Below are 22967 nucleotides of genomic sequence, written 5' to 3' on the forward strand. Positions count from 1 at the left end.
CTGTTAAGCCATTGCAATGAATTATCAAACCCAACAGAGAAGTAGAGAGTTCCGTTGGAGGGAAGGTTGATGTCAGAATTGGTAAAGACGGCGGAGAGAGGAGGCACGTCTGACCTCCACCTTATAGGAATCAGCATTGGGCTGTTTATCTTGATTCTCCTTTCCCCTTGTGAACTTACAGGAGGTCAGATGCTGTCCCCACGCCATTCTGATGAGTATTCATTGCACGTCAACATAAAAAAAAAAATCTTCACAACTGAACCAATAAACAACATCTTGATAAATGGAGAAAATATTGAAGTTGTCCAGGATCTCATTTTACTTGGCTCCACAATCAATGCACATGGAAGTAGCAGTTGAGAAATCAAACGACATATTTCATTGGGCAAATCCAAGGTAAAAGACCTCTTTATAGTGCTAAAAAGCAAAAATGGCACTTTAATGGCTAAGGTGCACTTGACCCAAGCCATGGTCTTTTCAATCACTTTATATGCATTTGAAAGCTGAACAATTAATAATGTAGACCGAAGATGAATTGATGCATTTAAATTACGGTGTTGATGAAGAATATTGGACATACCATGGACTGCCAGAGGAACGAACAAGTCTGTCTTAGAAGAACTATAACCAGAATGCTCCTTAGAAGCATGGATGGTGAGACTTCATCTCACTTACTTTGGACATATCAGGAGGGACATCCTGCTTGGTAGAGTCCAAAAAAGAGAATACTCTCAAGGAGATGGATTGACACAATGGCTGCAAGAAGGGTCTCACAGATTACTCAATTTGCATAGTAAACCACAAATCCCTTGCAAGATTGTGGCCCAGCCAATCAGTATCAGTAGAGTTATAAACTGAAGGCCAGAAAGACCATTGCACTGCAGTGGTTTTTGTGGAATGCCACAGTGTCTCTCAAGGGTAGTGTGGCATCATTGATTAAATATACTAATGATCATCTTATTTCAGACACCAACGTAATATACATGTATAAAAATCAACCTGATTCCCAAAATGTGAAAATATCTCACATCCACACTTTCCCACTTCTCAATAATTTCTGACATCAGTCACACATGCAGTATTTTATCTCTGACCCTAACCACCCCAACTTGGGTCAGATCTTACAAGTAAAATGACAGTGTCCTTCCAATCAACTTCCTGCACTGCCTTTCTCTGACCCAGGTCAATAGACACAAATCAGAAGAAATCTATCATTCATACTTCCAAATAGGCTAATGCTGGGCTGGGCAGGCTCACTGTCCCCATTGGGTTCAGTAATTCCCTAGAACAACTCAAAGAACTCATAGAAAGGGCTGCATTTACATTAATAAATTTAATATAACCACAAAAGGATACAAAGGATAAGAGATGCACAGGTCTCACTCTGGAAGAGGTCCAGATGCTAGACTTCTGTTGTTGACAGGGACATACCAATCTCTTGCCAATGCAGGAATCTTAAGTATTTCTGTGTTCAGGGGATCTTATAACATTCATTGGACCTCAATGCATAGTCATGATTGGTGCCTCATTACATATGCATGATTAACTGAATCAATGAATACACGATTCATTGCATCATGCCCCTCATTCTTCCCAAAGTTATTTGCTAAGTGTGGGCTTTGGGGCTCCTGATATATTTGCATATGTTTAAATTTTGCCTGACTATTTTAGAAAAACAAAGTCACCTTCGTTGCTTGAGAAATTCCAAGGACTATTTTCAGGAACCAGAAACAAAAGGACAAATCGAGGTATTTGTCTCAGACAGGGGTAGAAATTTATCTTAGGGAGAACATTGTCCATGCTCACAACCTTGTGTCTTTAAAGCCTTTGACCAAATTATTGTTCATGCCACATTGTTCATCCCATGTGTGTGCCATTGTTCGTTCTCCTTCAACGAATACTCTTTGAATGCATCCTATTGAAGGAACGAACTTATGAGGTGGAACAATGCCTATATTTTTTAACTCTGTTGTAATTTGTTTTACCCATTTAAGCTACTGCTACATTCTGTACTTTTGTATGTCATAGAATTCCTTTTTTTAATTTAATCATGTCACAAATAAGAATCAAAAAGTGAAGATTGATCAAGTCCCCAATTTCTCAATTCCTCATTGTCTGTGACACTGTCTGCCCATAATGCATTTCGTCTTTCTGCCCCTACCCACTAGGACAGACAGACAGCTAAGCACACACCTGCCACAAGTTTGGGAGTCCACATGACACATTCACTTTAATCTGCTGGCCACAAATTGCAATTTTTCTTCTACACCTAACCTGGAGGCCCTTCCTTGGGCTCCCTCACTTTCATCTGCTGGCTTCCACTATCTCTTTAGGTTCACTAACTCCCATGAATGACTTACAGAACTAACAGAAAGTAGTATACAGTCATGCCGCACTTAGTGGCCATGATACATTTTGTGAAATAGGACGTTAAATGATTGGGACGTTGTGCGAAAACCTGGCTTATCTAAGGTTTCAATAAATTCTTCTGCTGCCTCTTCAGCATCCACAGACTCACCACCCACTTTCATATCATTGTTGTTAGGTGCCGTCAAGTTGGTTCTAACTCATAGGAACCCTATGTACAACAGAACAAAACCCTGCCCTGCCTGATCCTGTGCCATCCTCACAATCGTTGATATGTTTGAGCTCATTGTTGTAGCCACTGTGTTAGTCCACCTCATCGAGAGTGTTTTTTTCGCTGACCCTCTACATTACCAAGCATGATGTCCTTCTCCACGGACTGGTCCCTCCTGATAACATGTCCAGTGTACATGAGATGAAGTCTCGCCATCTTCACTTCCAAGGAGCATTCTGGCTGTACTTCTTCCAAGATAGACTTGTTTGTTCTTTGGCAGTCGGTGGTATATTCTTCACCAACACCGTATTTTAAACGCATCCATTCTTCTTCAATCTTCCTTATTCACTGTTTGGCTTTTACATGCATATGAGGTGACTGAAAACATCATGGCTTGGGTCAGGCGTTTCTTATTCCTCAAAGTGACATGTTTGCTTTTCGACACTTTAAAGAGGTCTTTTGTAGAAGATATGCCCAATGCAATACGTCATTTGGTTTCTTCACTGCTGCTTCCATGGGCATTGATTATGGATCCGAGTAAAATAAAATCCTTGACAACTTCAGTATTTTTTCCATTTATCATGATGTTGACTACTGGTCCAGTTGCGAGGATTTTTGTTTTCTTTATGTTGAGATGTAATCTATATGGAGGCTGTAGTCTTTGATCTTCATCAGTAAGTGCTTCAAGTCCTGTTTGCTTTCAGCAAGCAAGGTTGTGTCATCTGCATAGGGCAAGTTGTTAATGAGTCTTCCTCCAATCCTGATACCTCTTTCTTCTAAATATTGTCCAGCTTCTTGGATCATTTACTCAGCATACAGATTGAATGAGTATGGTGAAAGGATACAACCCTGACACACACCTTTTCTGATTTTAAACCATGCAGTGTTGCCTTATTCTGTTCAAACAGCTCTCTCTTAGTCTATGTACAGATTCTGCATGAGCACAATTAAGTGTTCTGGAATTCCCATTCTTCACAATATGATCCATAATTTGTTATGATCCACAGTCAAACGTACTTGCATAGTCAATATAACACAGGTAAACATCTTTCTGGTATTCTCTGCTTTCAGCCAAGATCCATATGACATCAGCAATGATATCCGTGGTTCCACTTCCTCTTCTGAATCCGGCCTAAATTTCTGACAGTGCTCTGGTGATGTACTGCTGCAGCTGCTTTTGAATGATCTTCAGCAAAATTTTACTTGTATGTGATGTTAATGATACTGTTCAATAACTTCCACATTCTGTTGGATCACATTTCTTCACAATGGGCACAAATATGCATCTCTTCCAGTTGGCTGGCCAGGTAGCTGTATTCCAAATTTCCTGGCATAGATGAATGAGCACTTCCAGAGCTGCATCCATTTTTTGAAACATTTCAACTGGAACCTTATTTTTCACCAGTGCTTTTCAGTGCAACTTGGACGTATTCCTTCAATACCATCGGTTCTTGATTACATGCTACCTTCTGAAATGGCTGAACATCCACCAATTGTTTCTGGTACAGTGACTCTGTATTCCTTCCTGTGTCATTCAATACTTTGCCCATGGAATCCTTCCATATTGCAACTCAAGGCCTGAATTTTTTCTTCAGTTCTTTCAGCTTGAGTAATGCCAAATGTGTTCTTCCACTTTCGTTTTCTAACTCCAGGTCATTGTACATTTCATTATAATACTTTACTCTGTCTTCTCGAGTTGCCCTTTGAAATCTTTTGTTCAGCTGTTACTTCATCATTTCTTTCATTCGCTTTCGCTACTCTATGTTCAAGAGCAGGTTTCAGAGTGTCTTCTGACATCTGTTTTGATCTTTTCTTTCTTTCCTGTCTTTTTAATGACCTGTTGCTTTTTTCATGTATGATATCCTTGATATCATTCCACAACTCATCTGGTCTTCAGTCATTAGTGTTCAATGGGTCAAATCTATTCTTGTGATGTTCTCAAAGTTCAGGTGGGATATACTCAAGGTTGTATTTTGCCTGTCTCAGTCTTGTTTTAATTTTCTTTGGCTTCAACTTGAACTAAGATATGGGCAATAGATGGTCTGTTCTGCAGTTGGCCCCTGGCCTTGTTCTGACTGATACTGAGGTTTTTTCCATTGTCTCTTTCCACAGATACACTCAATTTCACTCCTGTTGTTTTCTACCCGGTGAGGTCCATGTGTATAGTCACCATTTATGTTGTTGAAAAAAGGTATTTGGAACGAAAAAGGGAAATATGGTAAACTTTATTCCTACATTTGTATATCCTGGATAAGCTACTTATTATCTAGAAAAATTTGTGATTTACATTAACTCTGAAAAAGATAAAACCTAATTAAGCAAATTCACTTCAAAATTATAAGGCAGCAAAAAATATACTCCCAGTATTGCAGAAAATATATTTTGAGGGCAAGTTCTTTGAAAAGTTCAAACAACTTGATGCTCTCAAGTTTTGTAATCAGTATGAATGTATTTTAAAGGATAAGTCTGTCTCCAGAATTCTGTCAGGCTTCTATAACCTGATTAAAAAAAAAAATTGTTTTAGTTATCTGGTGCTGATGTTACACAAATATCACAAGTGGGTAGTTTTAATGAACAGAAATCTATTTTCTCACAATTTGGGAGAAGTCTGATTTCAGGGTGCCAGGTCTAGGTGAAGACTCTGATTTGGGAGAAGTTTCTTGTCTCTCTTCAGCTTCCGTTCCTAGGTTCCTTCACGATCATGTGGCATGTATCTTCCTTTCTGTTTGTGCTTGCTTAATCTGCATTTTGTCTCTCAAAAGAGATTAAGACACACTCTACACTAATACTCTCTCATTAATTTACATGACATTATATCAACAGGTTTGGGGGTTAGGATTTGTAACTCTGTAAAGGGGCGGTAGAGCCCCTGTGGCACAGTGGTTAAGAGCTTGGCTGCTAACCAAAGAGATGGTGGTTCAAATCCACCAGTCACTCCTTTGAAACCCTATGGGGACATTTCTACTCTGTCCTGTAGAGTCACTATGATTCCAAATTGACTCAATTGTTTTTTCAAGGGCTGGTAATAGTAATAGTATGGAGTCCCGGTGGCGCAGTGGTCAAGAGCCTGGCTGCTAACTAAAAGGTAGGAAGTTCGAATCTACCAGCCCTTCCTTGGAAATGCTATGAAGCAATTCTACTCTGTCCTATAGGGTTGTGGAAATGGTTTTCTTTTCTTTCTTTATACCAGTAATAGTAGCATTAGAACCTGTCTAACTTCAGGGAGAAAATGACCAGGATCAACTCAAAGCTGATTCCTTTGTGGTAGAGGTCAGAGTTACCTCTACCCTCCAACCTTTTTACCAATTCTGATACCAGCTGTCCCTACCATGACACTGTACTCTTCTGGGTTTGATAATCTGTTTCAATGGCCACACAGAACTCACAGACCATAGTTACAGTTAATTGGCTTATTAAGGAAGTAATATGGTACAATTCAGGATCAGGAAGTGTGCAGGGGCTGGTGAACCCAAGATCGACAGGTCAGACAGCAGAGCTTCTGCTCACGGCTGCAAAGATTGATGAATCCCAAGATTGGCAGGCAAGACGACAGGTAAGCTGCTAGCTTGAGTCCCTTTCAACTGACTGGGTAGCAAATCTCATCATGGAAGTGATCATATCCTAAGACTGCCAACCACTGAGACTCATGGCCCAGCTAAGCTGACAAACAATCTCAACCATCTCAACAGCTCAGGCCCAAACAGAAAGTATCAAACCAGTAAGTTTTTTACAGCTTACCCAAGAAATATAATGAACCCTCTGGGGTAGAAAAGTAGGGCAAAGGTTAACACCTCAGGGCTTAGGCAAAAAATCTCTCAAGCTGTTTTTCCAAAGAACCAAGGAAAAAGGCCATATAAAGGAACTCATTTCACCACAAACACATATTTTGGGCAGAGAGAATTCAAAACAACAATGAAAATGAAATACAGAATAATTAAATTGAAATTTTACATCAAGTACACGAAGAGAACAATATAAATAAAGGATTAGCAATTTTAATGCACTGGTATGGTAAAATCTTCCTAAGAAGACACAGAATTGCTAAATGGAGTTTATTCTACCAATGTGAAGATTGAATTATGTGGTAAGTGGCGTAGGGCTGTGTCTTAGGCTGGGTTCTCTAGAGAAGCAAAACCAGTAAAGCATATAAATACATATACAGATTTATATCAAGGAAATGGTTCATGAGATTGAAGAAGCTGGAACATCCCAAGTCCATGGGTTAGGATAGAGGCTTCTTCCTTTTCACATAGCCACAGGGGCTGGTGAACCTACAATCAGCAGGTAAGAAAGCAGGGCTTTTGCTCACAGGCTGTGAATATCGACAAATTCCAAGATTGGCAGGCAAGACAGCAAGGCCTCTCTTGATTCATGTAGCTGCAGGGGCTGACAAACCCAAGATTGGCAGGTTGGTGAGCTCGGCTCCGCTCACAGGCTGTGAGGATCTACGAATCCCAAGATTGGCAGATAAGCTGATAGCTCAAGTCCCAGGAACCAGAGGTCAGATGAATACGAGGCAGCCACAGAATCCAGAGCAAGCAAAAAGCTAGAATGTCTGCTTATATTCAGATGCAGGCCACACACCCACAGAAACTCCCTTGCCATCTCGCCATCTCTCACTGTTTCCAGTGGTACAGCTGTCTCTGTCTCCTGGGTCTAGGAGGTTCTCCGTGCAGGAACTTTGAGTCCAAGGGACTTGCTCCACTCCTAGTAATTCCTTCTTGTGGTAGTTAAGTCCACCTTCTGCATCTGAGATGACTCATTTTAAGCCTAGAGGGATGACAAAACTGACCAATGTCCTCATTAGGGTTCCATACACCTTATTTGCATTGACCCACCCTCACAAGTGTGTCATGCACCTTATTTGCATTATTAGTAAGCTGCCCAATTCACTTGGTGAGCTACAAACACCTTATTTGCATAGTCCAACCAAATCATTTGATGGAAGTTAGAAGACCACTGCGAGAAAGGTCATATAAAAGTGATTCATTGCACCACAATCTCAAAGTATGAACCATTATAAATGTAATATATGTGAATAGGCTTTATATCCAAAAGACCATGACCTCACCAAAGAATCCTTACTGAGAGAAATTTTCCATATGTATGAATTTTAGAAAAATACATACCTCATAGTAGATGTGAACTCATAGATGATGCTTTAAAAATTAGTGTAGGTAGAAATAAGGCTACTGGAAACTTATTTACCTAATTTTACTTTCTTTAGAGTTGATATAAAGACTAGACCTCCCTGAAATACTGTAAAATTATTTTGTGACAACGAATCCAAATGCAATTTTCCAGCTTTGTCAGCCCCACCTGAATGAACATTTCAAAATAAAAAACGAAGAAAGTAGGTAACAATTTTTAAATTAAAGAAATAGGTTTTGTAGTTACTATGGAAAAAAATCAGTTGAAATTACATTATATTTAGAAATGAAAGATTTAAGGAAAATCTGATATCACCAAAGTTTATCTTAGTCATTCAGTTTGTCATTCATCTTTCGTGTGCAAAGGATTAAGTATAAAGAGCAAAGCAATTTAAAATTATGGGTATTTTTTAAGCAAAGGTTGGTGACCTATATATAGCATGAGCCCTCCATGATTCACTCCCAGGTCTTGCGCTAGGAATATCTCAGGCACTGTGCACAGCCTTTTGAGTGCATGAGGGATAGAAATGGAAATGATGCTCTGAGGAGCGTCAGGATGAACCGCATATTCGCACAGGCACAATTTTGTATTTCACTTTGTCTTTTGCATCCCCTACACAGACAACTCCAACCCCTTTTAATTTTAATTAAATTCTTAAGTTCTCATTGCAGGAGACTCTCCTTGAACCAACCACCACGGCACATCAGACCTCCCCCTACCCAGTATCAGCGCCCTGAGCAGCTTGTCTCCACTCCTAGGACCCGCTCGCAAAAAATACCTTTCGACTTAAACCATTTTCAACTTGTTGAAAAGGACTCATCGCAGCTTCTAATATAAGTGTTCCACACAACTCTAGGCTTTTACCTTGAACTGTCTGAAACACTAACTTAAAAATAAGCAGAGAGGAAGCCTTCTCCACAGGTCACCGAAGACATTCAAGGGTTTCCACATACCAAGGTGCTCAGGAAGACAGGCCTGGCAATCGGTTTCCCAGAAGTCACAGCCATAAAATTCTAAGGAGCAGTCCTCTGCAGCACACGGGGGTCACCCTGAGTCAGACGGAAGATGGTAACGTTTCTCTGTTTTCGTTCCTCCGTCCGACTCCGCCCCAGCCCCGCCCGCGCGTCCATACGTCGCCTGAGGCAGCGCGCGTGCGTAGTTGCTTCCAGACGTGCAGCGTGCGGCCGGAGCCTCAGCAGGTGAGTGAGTTTCCGACCTTGCGGTTTAATTTTGCGCCGGTCTTCCACACTTGGGCCGGGCGGTCGCGCCGGACGTTAAAATCCCAGCACCCGGCGAATCCTGGCGCGGCCGCGAGCCGTTCCGATCCCCGGTCATTCCGCCGCCGGCCGGGGATCAGCGTCCTTTTGGGTGGAAAATCGCGCTGAGCAGGGTCCCAGCCCCGGCCTTTCTGCCGAGGGGCCGTGCAGACGCCGCCTGCCGCGTCGTTTTCCTGCTTAAAACCCTTCCCTGACCCCCGCCCACCTGCGCTTGGTCAAGTCCTCACCGGAAGATGGATTCGCGACAGTCGTCCCCTATCCAACACACTTGTCCCGCCCCTGGAGCACGGCGCCAGCCCCGCGTCGTGTCCTGCCCCTGGGACCCTGAGACCCCAGCTCTCTCCCGAGACGCCGTCCTCGAGTCTTCCTCAGCCCGCCTCCTACCGCCCCGCCGGCCTCCCCTTTGCGGCACGGCTTCCTCCCCGACGTCCGTGTGGGAGCGGAGACCCAGGTGTGTCCTGTGGCACCCCATGTTCTTCCGTCCTCGATCCCACCCTCCCGGAAGGGGTGCTCTTGCTGGGCAGCGGGCATCTCATTCCATCCCTGTGTTCCTGTGGACGAGGGGATCGGGAGACAGAGCAACTGAGAGAGAAATAGAAATAGTGAGAGGAGAAAAGAAGACTGAGGGAGAGTCATAAACAGATGACAAAACAGAGGGTGAGGGAGGCACTTGCAAAGAGACAGAGTGAAAGAGAATAAGCCGAGAGAGTAGCAGGGGAGAAAATAAAACAAATCCAGCGAAAAGTGGATCTCTTATAAGTGAGGGGGAACAAAATAGGAAGAGGGCCCCTTAGAAGTAGCAGCGAGGACAACAGAGTGAAAGCATTTCACACAGAGTGAGGTGAAGAGTATCAAGGGTTAGAGTCAGCAGACAGAGCGACTTGGTGCTGGCAGAGAAAGGGGTGCAAGGGGTGACCGGGAGATCAGAGGGATAAACGAGGGAGGGAACACGGCAAATTTGGCGCGCTGGAGAGCGAGGGCAGAGGGGAAACAGATGGCAGGAGAGAGAAGCAGAAATATATAGAGATGGCAGACAATCAGAGAGATGGGGGAAAGAGCCCTAGGAGGTGAAACTGGGCAGGAGTGGGGCTGAACAGGTGTAGGAGAAGGACTAGAGAGAAGGGAAAAACAGCAGGGGGGAGAAGGGGGGAAAGAAAATGAGGAGCAGAAACTGAGATGGGAACATAGAAGAGGAAAAAGAGAGAGAAGGGAAGACAGCCAAAGAGACTAATGGCTTAGAGAGAGAGAAGGAGACACATAGTCCTGCTGGAAGAGGGACACGCAGATCCAGATGATTAAGTTGTGACATATGTATTGCTGGCTCTGTTGCCTAATTAATTTAAAATTTGTTTAAATTAGGATGATGAGAATTGAAAACTGTCTATAAGGCTTGTGCATTTTATCATTACTTGCATCAAAAGATGACTTCCATCAATCCCTATTCAGCCAGAGGACAGTGACTTGCCTCAGTCAATTCTGGGTCAGCTTCTTCCCTCTTCCTGGAATGTGGTAGGGACGGGAGGTAAAATGGGGCAAGAAATTACTGTCACTACATGTTATCTTATAAAGGAACATTAACATTCGGTTTTTTTCAGTGGATGTATTTTATTTTAATCATTGTTCTCCTACAAGTTTGTTGAGATAATCTTTATTGAATTTCATCTTTATTAACTTCTGAAATAAGCTTTATGGCATCCCATAATGAGTTCATGTCATTGTTTTTATTGTTGTTGAGAAATATACAAAGCAAAACATACAGCTCATGTTATTCTTTTCTAAGTGTGATATAGCCTCATTTTTTTTTTAACTTTTGCCTCTGATTTCATAATTTTTTTAATTTCCATTTTCTGTATTTGCTTCAGATTACAAGGAACTACATGCTTTCTACTCTGTGTCATACACTGGGAACATACTTTGGTATCTAGCACAGTGAAACCTGGGAGAGCCGGAACTTGACAGGATAGCCTTGTTTTTCTGGGTGTCAAAGGTTTTCTGCTTTTGTCAAGGTGCAGTCTTACCACTTTTCTATTACCCTCTGTTAGTGGAAGATATTTGAGTTTTCCTTCTTGGACATGTTTCCACATTACACAGGTTCTAGCTTTCCCAGGTTTCACTCTAAATAATGTTAGACTATTTCACTGCCTGCTGGATGTCCGTGGTATTTTATATTAACAGACAAAACCTACCTTAACCAGTTAGTCAAATATTCAGTTTTCTTCATTTATGTGATCTGTTAAAGTGTTCAGCTGTAAGCTACCGTGTAGATGTTCTCAAGTCCCTTTTGTCCTTCCTCTGCAAATGTTGAAGTATGCAAATGATTGACTTGGAACTTTGTTCCAACAGAACCCATTTGTTCATGATGGAGAAATTTGCTTAGAGGTTTTGTCCAGAGCTGAGCCCTCATTCAGTCAACAGCATGTTGCACACTTTATCACTCCTGCTTCCTGGAAACACTTTTTTTTTACTTTGAGGACATCACAGTATTCTTTAAATATCTACCTCTCTGTGTATTGGTTTCACTTTTCTCTCTTCCTGATCACATCTCAGTTTCCTCCTGAACCCCCTGGTCTCTGAATGAGGGAGCACCCAGGGCACAGTCCTTGGACCTCTCCTCTTCTGTCTACACGCATGGCCTTTTCCTGTCACCTCATCTCACAGCTTTAAACACCTTGACGTCTCTCAGTTTTACCTCTCCAGGTTGACCTCTGCCCTGAACGCCAGAGTCGTGTCCAGCTGGTTCGTCGAGATCTCTGCTGGCGCCTCTCACAGACATCTCCACCTTAAACCGTGCAGCACTGACATGAGCTTGCATAAAGGTGTCCAGTGCTCCGTGAAGGATGACCCTGAATTTCCTGGGGCTCAGGTGAACATCTTGGTAAACTCTTAAACTATGTAAGATAGTGCATCATTTTTAAATGTTTTACCTTATGATAAAATACAGAAAAAGAAAAAAAAAATAGTGTGAACTTAAAATGGACGAGGGAAGAGAAATACATGGTTTCTAAAATTCTTTTGGGGTCTGAGTGGAAAATGTGTGAAGACCCTGGCCAACCAGATCTGCTGCCCCAGAACGCCTCTGACCTCATGTCCTTGTTTCTGCTTTCCTCAGTGTGCTAAGCCACACAGACTCTTTCCCTTCCTGAGGTCAGAATCCCTGCTGTCCCACAACCTTCATGTGGACAGTTCTTCCTTGAACTCTGACCCCTCACATGCATCTAGCAAACACTCTTCCTTCCTCAGCTCTTTGTTTTGATCTCAACTCAGGGCAACTATTCTAACCCCCATTTAAGGTTCCAGCCACACCCTCACCCCCAGCCCCTGGTCCATAATGCCTGCTCTGCATGTTTCTCTCTGCTCCTGCCCCTTCCTCTGTCGGGATACAGGTGTTAATAAGGCCCATGGGGAGAGAAGAGCCACAGGTGGAAGGTGTGCTGGCCTTGTCTTCTCTGAGCAGGCTCAGCCCTGGCTTCACACTGGATTGCTAAGGCGTTTTGCAAACACATCGCGTGTGCCCCCTCCCTAGAATTGCCCTTCAAATAATCGGGCTGGGGCCCTAGCTCAAGAATGGTAAAAGTGCCCTTGGGGATTTTAGCATTGAGCATAAGGCTCTGGGCCATCATTTTCTCAAGACCCAGACTGATTTGCCATCCACAGGTAGTGAGGGGACTCTGCTGTGCGTGGGGTGTGGTATCAGGCCCAGGTCTGTGACCTGAAGGGGAGGGTCAGCCCAGCCCTGACTTCCCTGCTGTAGATGAGTGTGGGCTTCACCAGGAGGGGAAGGCGGTAAACTCACCTGTTGGTCTCCGTGTCCCTCCAAGGACAGTGGGCAGCAGGGACCGTCTTTCCCTAAGTGAGGTCCTCCCTGTGTGTGTGGTTGTGGCACAGGAACGGGGTGTGTTCATTCTAAGCATTTACCAGTATATTTTCCACATTCAGGATTGACTTCTCGAGATTGATTTTGCCTACGAAAGAAGTCTGAAGGAAGGGGAAAGAAAGAGGCATCTGGAATGGCACTGCCTCAGGTAATTGTTATATTCTTGGTTGGTGGTTCTGTCCTCTCCTTCCTGAAGTGCTGTCCTGACAATTTGCTCATCTCCTCTGATTCTAACGTGTCCTGCCTGACACGTTTACTCACTCTCACCCAGGACTTTCCTTCAGTCCCCTCTAACCTGCACACAGATTGCATCTCACCACAACCCAGTAACATGGGACTTATGAAGAGGCTACATTTGGGGAGGGTCACGGGAATAGCTTCATACCAGGTCTGGGTGGGAGACGGAGTGTGGGTCCCATGGGGGCAGTGAGGTTGGGCAGCAGAGACAGTTTAGGGGACCCATCTGGATGTCCTGTCAGCTCTTTGTTGACCAGCATTAAAGCAAAGCAAACCAAACCAACCTTGTTGCCATCAAATTGATTCTGACTCATGGTGGCTCTGTAGGATGGAGTAGACTGTCCCATAGTGCTTCCTAGACTATAATCAGTAAGGGAGAAGATCGCTATGCCTTTCTACTACAGAGAAGCTAGTGGGTTCGAACCACCGACCCTTTGGTTAGCAGCCGAGTACTGAACCACTGCACCACCAGGGCTCTTTAGCATTAAAGCAACTGCACATTTATGTGCTGTGTTAATGGGTAGGGCCAGCTGGAGAATTCTGGAAAAGGATACTGATGAGGCAAAACCTGCTCTACCTAATTTTATAATGCATTTGAAGCTAAGCAAGTGAATCAGTGTGTTTCTGGTTCCAAGATGTTAATGATTTGGAGTGGAATGGAAAGCTCAGTAATAGACATCAGTGACAGTGGATGTTTATGGTACAGTGGGTTCTGTTATGTGGCCTTTTGCCCTGGATTTGTGGGAAAAAAATCAATTTCAGAGGGAATTTCCTTGATTGATGGACTTTTCCTGGGTAAGCTGTAAACAACTTGATAGTTTGTTTCTTGTTTGTGTGCCCTGGCTGGGTAATTGACAAACCTGAGTTGATTGACATTTCTTGTGTAATCAAACAATGGTTAGGCTCTGATCCTACTAAGAGGATTGGTAGGGCTTCAATTGGGCAGATTTTTATTGAAATCCCACATGTTTCTTATAAGTATGTATTGCCCTGATTTCTGCAGTCACTGAGGTCTCTAAGTTATCACATGTTCCAATAGGAATTGTGTTCATCAGTATTTAATTATGTCTTCATTGTGTCCTTCATTAAAACACACTGCCTTTGAGTCGATTCCAACTCATAGCAATCCAGTAGGACAGAGTAGAACTGCTCCATAGAATTTCTAAGACTGTAATCTTTGTTGAAACAAACTGCCACATCTTTCTACCCTGGAAGGGGCTGGTGGGTTTGAACTGCCAACCTTTTGTTTACCAGCTGAACGTTTTAACCATGGCGCCATCAGGGCTCCTCTGCCCTTCAGGAAAGTTTTATAATTTTTTTATGTAAGTCTGGAAAGGTCTTGTACATAAGTGATGGTATATTTGCTAATGGAAACACTGGCTGCTTTTAGAGATTTTTGTGGGCCTGAGTTGCTTTTCTTTTTTTTTAATTTTTATTGTGCTTTAAGTGAAAGTTTTTTTTTAAGTGAAAGTTTACAAATCAAGTCAGTCTCTCTCATACAAAAATTTATATACACCTTGCTATATACTCCTAATTGCTCTCCACCCTAGTGAGACGCATTCCTTCCCTCCACTCTTTCTCTTCCTGTCCATTCTGCCAGCTTCTGACCCCCTCTGCCCTGTCATCTCCCTTGAAGATAGGGGATGCCAACATAGTCTCATGTGTTTCCTTGATCCAAGAAGCTCATTCTTCACCAGCATCATTTTCTATCCCATTCTCCAGTCCAATCCCTGTCTGAAGGGTTGGCTTTGGGAATGGTTCCTGTCTTGGGCTAACAGAAGGTCTGGGGACCATGACCGCCGGGGTCATTCTAGTCTCAGTCAGACCATTAAGTCTGGTCTTTTTACAAGAATTTGGGGTCTGCATCCCACTGCTCTCCTGCTCCCTCAGGGGTTCTCTGTTGTGTTCCCTGTCAGAGCAGTCATTGTAGCTGGGCACCATCTAGTTCTTCTGGTCTCAGGATGATGTAGTCTCTGGTTTATGTGGCCCTTTCTGTCTCTTGGGCTCATAAGTACCTTGTGTCTTTGATGGTGTTCATTATCCTTTGCTCCAAGTGGGTTGAGACCAGTTGATGCATGTTAGATGGCCGCTTGCTAGTGTTTAAGACCCCAGACGCCACTCTCCAAAGTGGAATGCAGAATGTTTTCTTAATAGATTTAATTATGCCAATTGACTTAGATATTCCCTAAAACCATGGTCCCCAAGCCCCCACTCCTGCTTCACTGGCCTTCGAAGTGTTCAGTTTATTCAGGAAACTTCTTTGCTTTTATTCAGGAAAGTTGTGCTGACCTTTCCCGTACTGTGTGTTGTCATTCCCTTCACCTAAAGTAGTTCTTTTCTACTATCTAATTAGTGAATACAACTCTCCAGCCCTCCCTCCCTCCCCCTTGTTGTAACCTTCAAAGAATATTTTCTTCTCTGTTTAAACTGTTTCTCGAGTTCTTATGTTTGTGGTCTTACACGGTATTTTCCTTTTGCAACTGCCTAATTTCCCTCAGCATAATGTCTTCCAGATTCCTCCGTGTTATGAAATGTTTCACAGATCCATCACTGTTCTTTATCAATGTGGGAGTATTCCATTGTGTGACTATACCATAATTTATTTATCCGTTCATCCGTTGATGGGCACCTTGGTTGCTTCCATCTTTTTGCTATTGTAAACAGTGCTGCAGTGAACATGGGTGTGCATGTATCTGTTTATGTAGAGGCTCTTACTTCTCTAGGATATATTCCAAGGAGTGAGATTGCTGGATCGTATGGTAGTTCTATTTGTAGCTTTTTAAGGAAGCGCCAAATCAATTTCCAAAGTGGTTGTAGCATTTTACATTCCTACCAGCAGTATATAAGTGTTAAGTCTCTCCACAACCTCTCCAATATTTATTATTTTGTATCTTTTGGATTAATGCCAGCCTTGTTGTAGTGAGATGGAATCCCATTGTAGTTTTGATTTGCATTTCTCTAATGGCTAGATACATTTCCTCATGTATCTTTTAGCTACCTGAATGTCTTCTATAGTGAAGTGCCTGTTCATATCCTTTGCCCATTTTTTAATTGGGTTATTTGTCTATTTGTAGTTGAGTTTTTGCAGTATCATGTAGATTTTAGAGATCAGGCGCTGATCGGAAATGTCATAGCTAGAAACTTTTTCCCAGTCTGTAGGTAATCTTTTTACTCTTTTGGTGACGTCTTTGGATGAGCATAGGTGTTTGATTTTTAGGAGCTGCCGGTTATCTAGATTCTCGTCTGTATTGTTAGTAATGTTTTGTATACTGTTTATGCCATGTATTAGGGCTCCGAACATTGTCCCTATTTTTTCTTCCATGATCTTCATTTTTAAGATTTTATATTTAGGTCTTTGATCCATTTTGAGTTCGTTCTTGTGCATGGTGTGAGGTATGGGTCTTGTTTCTTTTTTTTTGCAGATGGATATCCAGTTATGCCAGCACCATTTGTTAAAAAGACTTTTTCCTATTTAACTGATTTTGGGCCTTTGTCAAATATCAACTGCTCAGATGTGGATGGATTTATGCCTGAATTCTTAATTCTGTTCCATTGGTCTATGTAGCTGTTGTTGTACCAGTACCAGGCTGTTTTGACTACTGTGGCGGTATAATACGTTCTAAAATCAGGTAGAGTGAGGCCTCCCACTTTTTTCTTCTTTTTCTATAATGCTTTACTTATCCGGGGCCTCTTTCCCTTCCATATGAAGTTGGTGATTTGTTTCTCCATCTGATTAAAAAATGTCTTTGGAATTTGGATTGGAATTGCATTAAATGTACACTTCGCTTTTGGTAGAATAGACATTTTTACAATGATAAGTCTTCCTATCCATGAGCAAGTTATGTTTTTCCACTTATGTAGGCCTCTTTTGGTTTCTTAAAGAAGTGTTTTGTAGTTTTCTTTGTATAAGATTTTTACATTTCTGTTAAGATTTATTCCTAAGTATTTTATCTTCTTGGGGGCTACTATAAATGGTATTGAGTTGGTGATTTCTTCTTCAGTGTTCCTTTTTTTGGTGTAGAGGAATCCAGCTGATTTTTGTACGTTTATCTTGTATCCTGATGCTCTGCCGAACGCTTCTATTAGTTTCAGTAGTTTTCTTGAGGATTCCTTAGGGTTTTCTGTGTATAAGATCATGTCATGTGCAAATAGAGATACTTCTTCCTTGCCAGTCTGGATGCCCTTTATTTCTTTATCTAGTGTATTTGCTCTGGCTGGGACCTCCATCACAATGTTGAATAAGAGTGGTGATAAAGGGCATTCTTGTCTGGTTCCTGTTCTGAAGGGGAATGCTTTCAGACTCTCTCCATTTAGGATAATGCTGGCTATTAGCTTTGTATAAAGCCCTTTATTATGTTGAGGAATTTTCCTTCTGTTCCTATTTTGTTGACAGTTCTTATCGTGAATTGGTGTTGAGCTTTGTCAAATGCCTTTTTTGCATCAATTGATAAAATCATGTGATTCTTGTCTTTTGTTTTATTTATATGATGGATTACATTAATTGTTTTTCTAATGTTGAACCATCCCTGCATGCCTGGTATGAATCCCACTTGGTCATGGTGAATTATGTTTTTGATACGTTGTTGAATTCTATTGGCTAGAATTTTGTTGAGGATTTTTGCATCTAAGTTCATGAGGGATATAGGTCTGTAATTTCCTTTTTTTGTGGTGTCTTTACCTGGTTTTGGTGTCAAGGATATGCTGGCTTCATAGAATGAGTATTCCATCCTTTTCTATGCTCTGAAATACCTTTAGTAATAGTGGTATTAACTCTTTTCTGAAAGTTTGGTAGAATTCTGCAGTGAAGCCGTCTGGGCCAGGGCTTTTTTTTATTGGGAGTTTTTTTATTTCCTTTTCAATTGGGCCTGATTTTTTTTTTTTTTTAACTATGTCTAAGAAGAGGAATGCTGGTGGTGCAGTGGTTAAATGCTCGGCCACTAAACATAATGTTGGAGGTTTGAACCTACCAGCTGCTCCATGAGAGAAAGACGTGACAATCTCCTTTTGTAAAGAGTACAGCCTTTGACACTTTTATTTTGTCGTATCAGGTCGATGTCTTAGTTATCTACTGCTGCTATAACAGAAATACCACAAGTGATGGCTTTAGCAAAGAGAAATTTATTCCTCACAGTTTAGGAGGGTTCCTAGGTTGTCGATAGGTGCCGTTGCGTCAGTTCGGAATCATACTTGACCCTGTGTACAACAGAACGAAACACTAGCCAGTCCTGTGCCAACCTTACAATCATTGTTATGCTTGAGCCCTTTGTTGCAGCCACTGTGTCAGTCCATCTCATTGAGTGTTTTCCTCTTTTTCACTGACGGTCTATTTTACCAAGCATGATGTCCCTCCCCTTGGAAACCCTGGTGGCGTAATGGTTAAGTGCTGCAGCTGCTAACCAAAAGGTTGGGAGTTCAAATTCACCAGGCGCTCCTTGGAAACTCTATGGGGCAGTTCTACTCTGTCCTGTAGGGTCGCTATGAGTTGGAATCGACTTGACGGCAGTGGGTTTGGTTTTTTTTGTTTTGATGTCCTTTCCAGGGACTGGTCCCTCCTGATAACATGTCCAAAGTATGTGAGATGAAGTTTTGCCATCCTTGCTTCTCATAAGCATTCTAGCTGTACTTTTTCCACGACAGATTTGTTCGTTCTTCTTGCAGTCCATGTTATCAATGTTCTTCACCAGCACCATAATTCAAAGACATAAATTCTTCTTTGGTCTTCCTTATTTATTGTCCAGCTTTCACATGCATATAAGGCAATTGAAAACACCATGGCTTGGGTCAGGCAAACCTTAGTCCTTAAAGAGACATCTTTGCTTTTTAACACTTTAAAGAGAGCTTTTTTGCAGCAGATTTGCCCAGTGCAATGTGTCATTTGATTTCTTGACTGCTTCTTCCATGGGTGTTGATTGTAGATCCAAGTAAAATGAAATCCTTGACAACTTTAATCTCTCTTCCATTTATCATGATGTTGTTTATTTGTCTAGTAGTGAGGATTTCTCTTTTCTTTATGTTGAGGTATAATCCGTACAGAAGGCTGTGGTCTTTTATCTTCATCAGTAAGTGCTTCCAGTCTTCTTCACTTTCACCAAGCAAGGTTGTATCGTGTGCATATCTCAGGTTGTTAATGAGTCTTCCTCCAATCCTGAGGCCGAGTTCTACTTCATATAGTGCAGCTTCTTGGATTTTTTGTTCAGCATACAGATTGAAAAAGTATGCTAAAAGGATACAACCCTGCTGCACACCTTTCTTGACTTTAAACCAGGCAGTATCCCCTTGTTCTGTTCAAACGACGGCCTTTGGTCTATGTACATGTTCCTCATGAGCACAATTAAGTGTTCTGGAATTCCCATTCTTTGAAATGCTATCTATGATTTGTTATGATGCACACAGTCAAATGCCTTTCCATAGTCAATAAAACACAAGTAAACATCTTTTTGGTATTCTCTGCTTTTAGCCATGATCCACCTGACATCAGCAATTCTATCCCTGGTTCCATGTCCACTTCTGAATCTGGCTTCAATTTCTGGCAGTTCCCTGTCGGTGTACTGCTGTAACTGGTTCCTTGGTCTCTCGGTCCTTTGAGCCTCTTGGGCCCATCCAGAGTCTGTCCTGTTTGGGCAGGTGTTCCAAAGCTCTTTAGCTCTACCACTAAGAGCCAGGAGGCACACCACTCTGCCAGTAAACCTCTGCCAGAAGGCCCTCAGCTCCCTTACTTCATTTGTCAGCAAGCCTAACTCCACCAATGAGTGCCTGGAGGCATCCCACTCCACCAGGAAGCCTCCTGCCCAAAGGCACTCAGCTACCTCACTCCATGGGTCGGTTCCCACCCTGTCTTGCACCAGTCTTTTGGTTCTGCTGCTGCCGTTTCTTAGCTGCTGCTTGTCGGCATTTGTGCTGTCTCTGGTGTTACAGCTCTCCTTACTTCCTTCTGATTCCCCATCAGAATTTTCTTTGATGTCCGTAATTCCATCAACAGTCTCTTCCAGGCAATTTAAGCTTTTATTATTAGGCACTTTAAAACTCTTCCAGTTTCTACCCATTAATCAATTCCAAATCCTCTTCCACATGATAAGTATCTGTTAGAGCAGCACCCCACTCCTAGTACCAAATTCTTAGTTATCTAGTGCTGCTATAACAAAAATACCACAAGTGGATGGCTTTAACCAAAGAGCCCATAGAGCATCAGTGCATGGAACTTTTATTGAGGGTCTCATTACATAATTCAAGCTCCAGCCCCATCCTCTGAATTGGATCGATATCATGAGGCATATAGTGTTGATATCACAAAGTGATATCATGAGGTGGGTCTTTCTGTCATGTTTAGCCCTCACCTAAGAGTCACCTCATTAGCATAACCTGCTAGGTTAGATGTTGTCTGGAGCCCTCAAAGACAGACAAGATTTGGGAAAATCGAAGTTTTTAGAGGTTATCTCCAAAGAATCAAGGACAAAGACCAAATTTTTCAGATAAATTTAAAAGTAAACCCCACAACAGCCATCCCTTGGAAACCGTGGTATCTGTTCAGGGACTCTCCTCCAGCAGGTCTTTTAGATAAAAATGGTTTCATTCAGCTGAGATGTAGGATCAGAACTTTGTCATCAATAGGAATGGAAGCAAATACTGATTCAACCTTTGTTATTAAGCATTTTATTGCTTTTATTTTAAACATACTTGATGAATATATTTATTTTGTGATAAAACTAGAAACAGTGACACCCATAGGAAGTAAAATGTAAACCTTCTCAACCCTGTCACGTCCTCCGCCATCACTCACAGCTTCCATGAGGAACCACTCTTGTCAGTTCTGAGGCAAGAGTCACTGCAGGTCTTGGGGAATGGCATCATGATGTGATGCGATTTAACCAAAATTTCTCCAGTGAATGTGCTGTTGTGATATGTTATTCTTCAGCTTTTGAAAATTTACACACCATATGTCTAAGAATTGTTTCATGTTTAGTAAACATACAGGTAGCTTGCACTTTAAGGTCCTTATTAGAGCAGTCTCATAATGAACACACATGGGTCGTTTACAATTTTTCGCTGTTATAAAGAATGTCGCAGTAGTTACTTTCAAGTACCCTGACTTCTTTCCAGATGTCTAAGGAATCCTTCAGGTTGTGCAACGTGAAGGGTGACAGTTGCATCTAGGATGATTCATCTGTGTTTTGAAAGGTTCTGGCAAGATGCTGCAGAACAGAACATCTAGCACTTATATATAGATGACCCTGTGGGAATTCTTTTCATTTGCTTATTTCTTTTATTGTCCACCAAAATGAAATCCCCAGTGATGCAACAGATTTCATATCCTCTGATGGGAGAGTATAATAAAACACAATTAGGGACATATAACTTGCTCAATATTATGTGGATCTGTCAAACCTCTCACGTCAACCAACTTGATCTGCATACCTTTCTACTTTTATCATTTTGTGTGAAGATAAGAACTCTCCCTTTTCTACTTGTGAGAGGTAGTTTTTTGTTTTATTGTTTTTTAACAGAAACTGTTGACATTCAGGGATGTGGCCATAGAATTCTCTCAGCAAGAGTGGGCATGCCTGAACCCTGCTCAGAGGACTTTGTACAGGGATGTGATGTTGGAGAACTACAGGAACCTGGTCTCCCTTGGTGAGCATAACTTTCTTCCAGATGTAGAATCTGCCCTTCTGTATCTTTGCATTTTCCCTGTGAGTATCTTGGAAGCTCCTGCACTGCTAGATGGACTTTGAAACCTCTGTTCTTGTGGTAGAGATTGAAGTAGGTTTAGAGTTGAAAAGTTTCATAATGTGGCATTGGAACTTCAGCCTTCCCCTTTCTTCAGATGATCTGCCTGGTTCACTCTAGGTCCCTGCTGGTTCCATGCCTTACGTAAGCACAAAACGTTATGGCCAACTTTTAATTTATCCAATTGTCTGGCTTTACTTCCGTGCTTTTGACTGAGTAATTGTTGTAAGAGAGCTAGATGTCTGTATATTTAATACATTCCCTAAGTGTTCCAAAGGAGGCAGATGAATGTTTGAAATACTTTTCTAGAGATATCTGTGATGTTCTAAGCTGAACAAATGGCTTGGATTGTATTCTACAATCATTTTCCTTTCTTCTGATAAGCACATCATTTTCCTTTCTTCTGATAAGCAGGAATCTCTGCATCTGAGATGAATATTATCTCCATTTTGAAGAAAGGGACAGAGCCGTGGACTGTGGAGAAGAAGATGAAACTAGCAAAAAACCCAGGTATGCAGGAATGTATCAAGATGTGAACATAGGTATCCTGGTTTCTTAGAGCTGCTGTAACAGAAATTCTACTAGTGGGTGGCTCTAACAAGCAGAAATATATTTTCACACAGTTTAGGGTGCTAGAAGTTCAAATTCAGGGCTTTGACTCCAAGGGAAGGTTTCTCTCTGTCTGATCTAGGTGAAGGTCATTGTCTCCTTTCCGCTTCTGTTCCACGGACCTTGGAGATCTTCATGTGGCATGTATCTGTTCCTCTTTTCCTAGCTTTCTTCTGTGCCGGATTTGTTCATTTATGAATGATTGGCTTAAGATACACTGACATGGCCTCATTAACATAACAAAGAAATCCCTCATCCCCCAGTGGAATTACATCCACAAGTATAAGGTAAGACATGTAATTTTGGAGGGATACAATTCGATACATAACAATAGGTAAGAGGTCAGATGGTTATAGAAGAAGCCACACCATCAACTATGTTTTGGGGAAACTGTCCCCCAATGGGAAAACACAAGTATATTTCTTGTGAGCTCTCAAAGAAAATTTTTCTTCCCTGCTCTCCCCGGAACCCCATATATCACTCTCTTGAGATGTGTAACAGTTCATCTGCCAGTGGT

At 42.0% G+C, this 22967-nt stretch overlaps 1 protein-coding gene across 3 annotated transcripts in view; it reads left to right on the forward strand.

Annotated features, from left to right (window-relative positions):
• The first annotated feature begins 5636 nt into the window (after positions 1 to 5636).
• Positions 5637 to 22967, forward strand: part of LOC126085835 (zinc finger protein 160-like) — a 31811-nt gene continuing 14480 nt past the window's right edge. The window contains exons 1-6 of one of the 3 annotated variants that reach the window (XM_049901568.1): positions 5637 to 5663; positions 8389 to 8928; positions 11704 to 11869; positions 12943 to 13028; positions 21619 to 21745; positions 22256 to 22351. In XM_049901568.1, the coding sequence (XP_049757525.1) occupies positions 13014 to 13028; positions 21619 to 21745; positions 22256 to 22351 (238 nt within the window). In that variant the 5' untranslated portion in view covers positions 5637 to 5663; positions 8389 to 8928; positions 11704 to 11869; positions 12943 to 13013. Of the gene's footprint in view, positions 5664 to 8388; positions 8929 to 11689; positions 11870 to 12939; positions 13029 to 21618; positions 21746 to 22255; positions 22352 to 22967 lie in introns of those variants that run through there. The other 2 variants (XM_049901569.1, XM_049901570.1) reach the window with 2 other exon arrangements.

This window comes from Elephas maximus, chromosome 11 (assembly GCF_024166365.1).
Source record: "Elephas maximus indicus isolate mEleMax1 chromosome 11, mEleMax1 primary haplotype, whole genome shotgun sequence".
Taxonomy (NCBI): Eukaryota; Metazoa; Chordata; class Mammalia; order Proboscidea; family Elephantidae; genus Elephas; species Elephas maximus.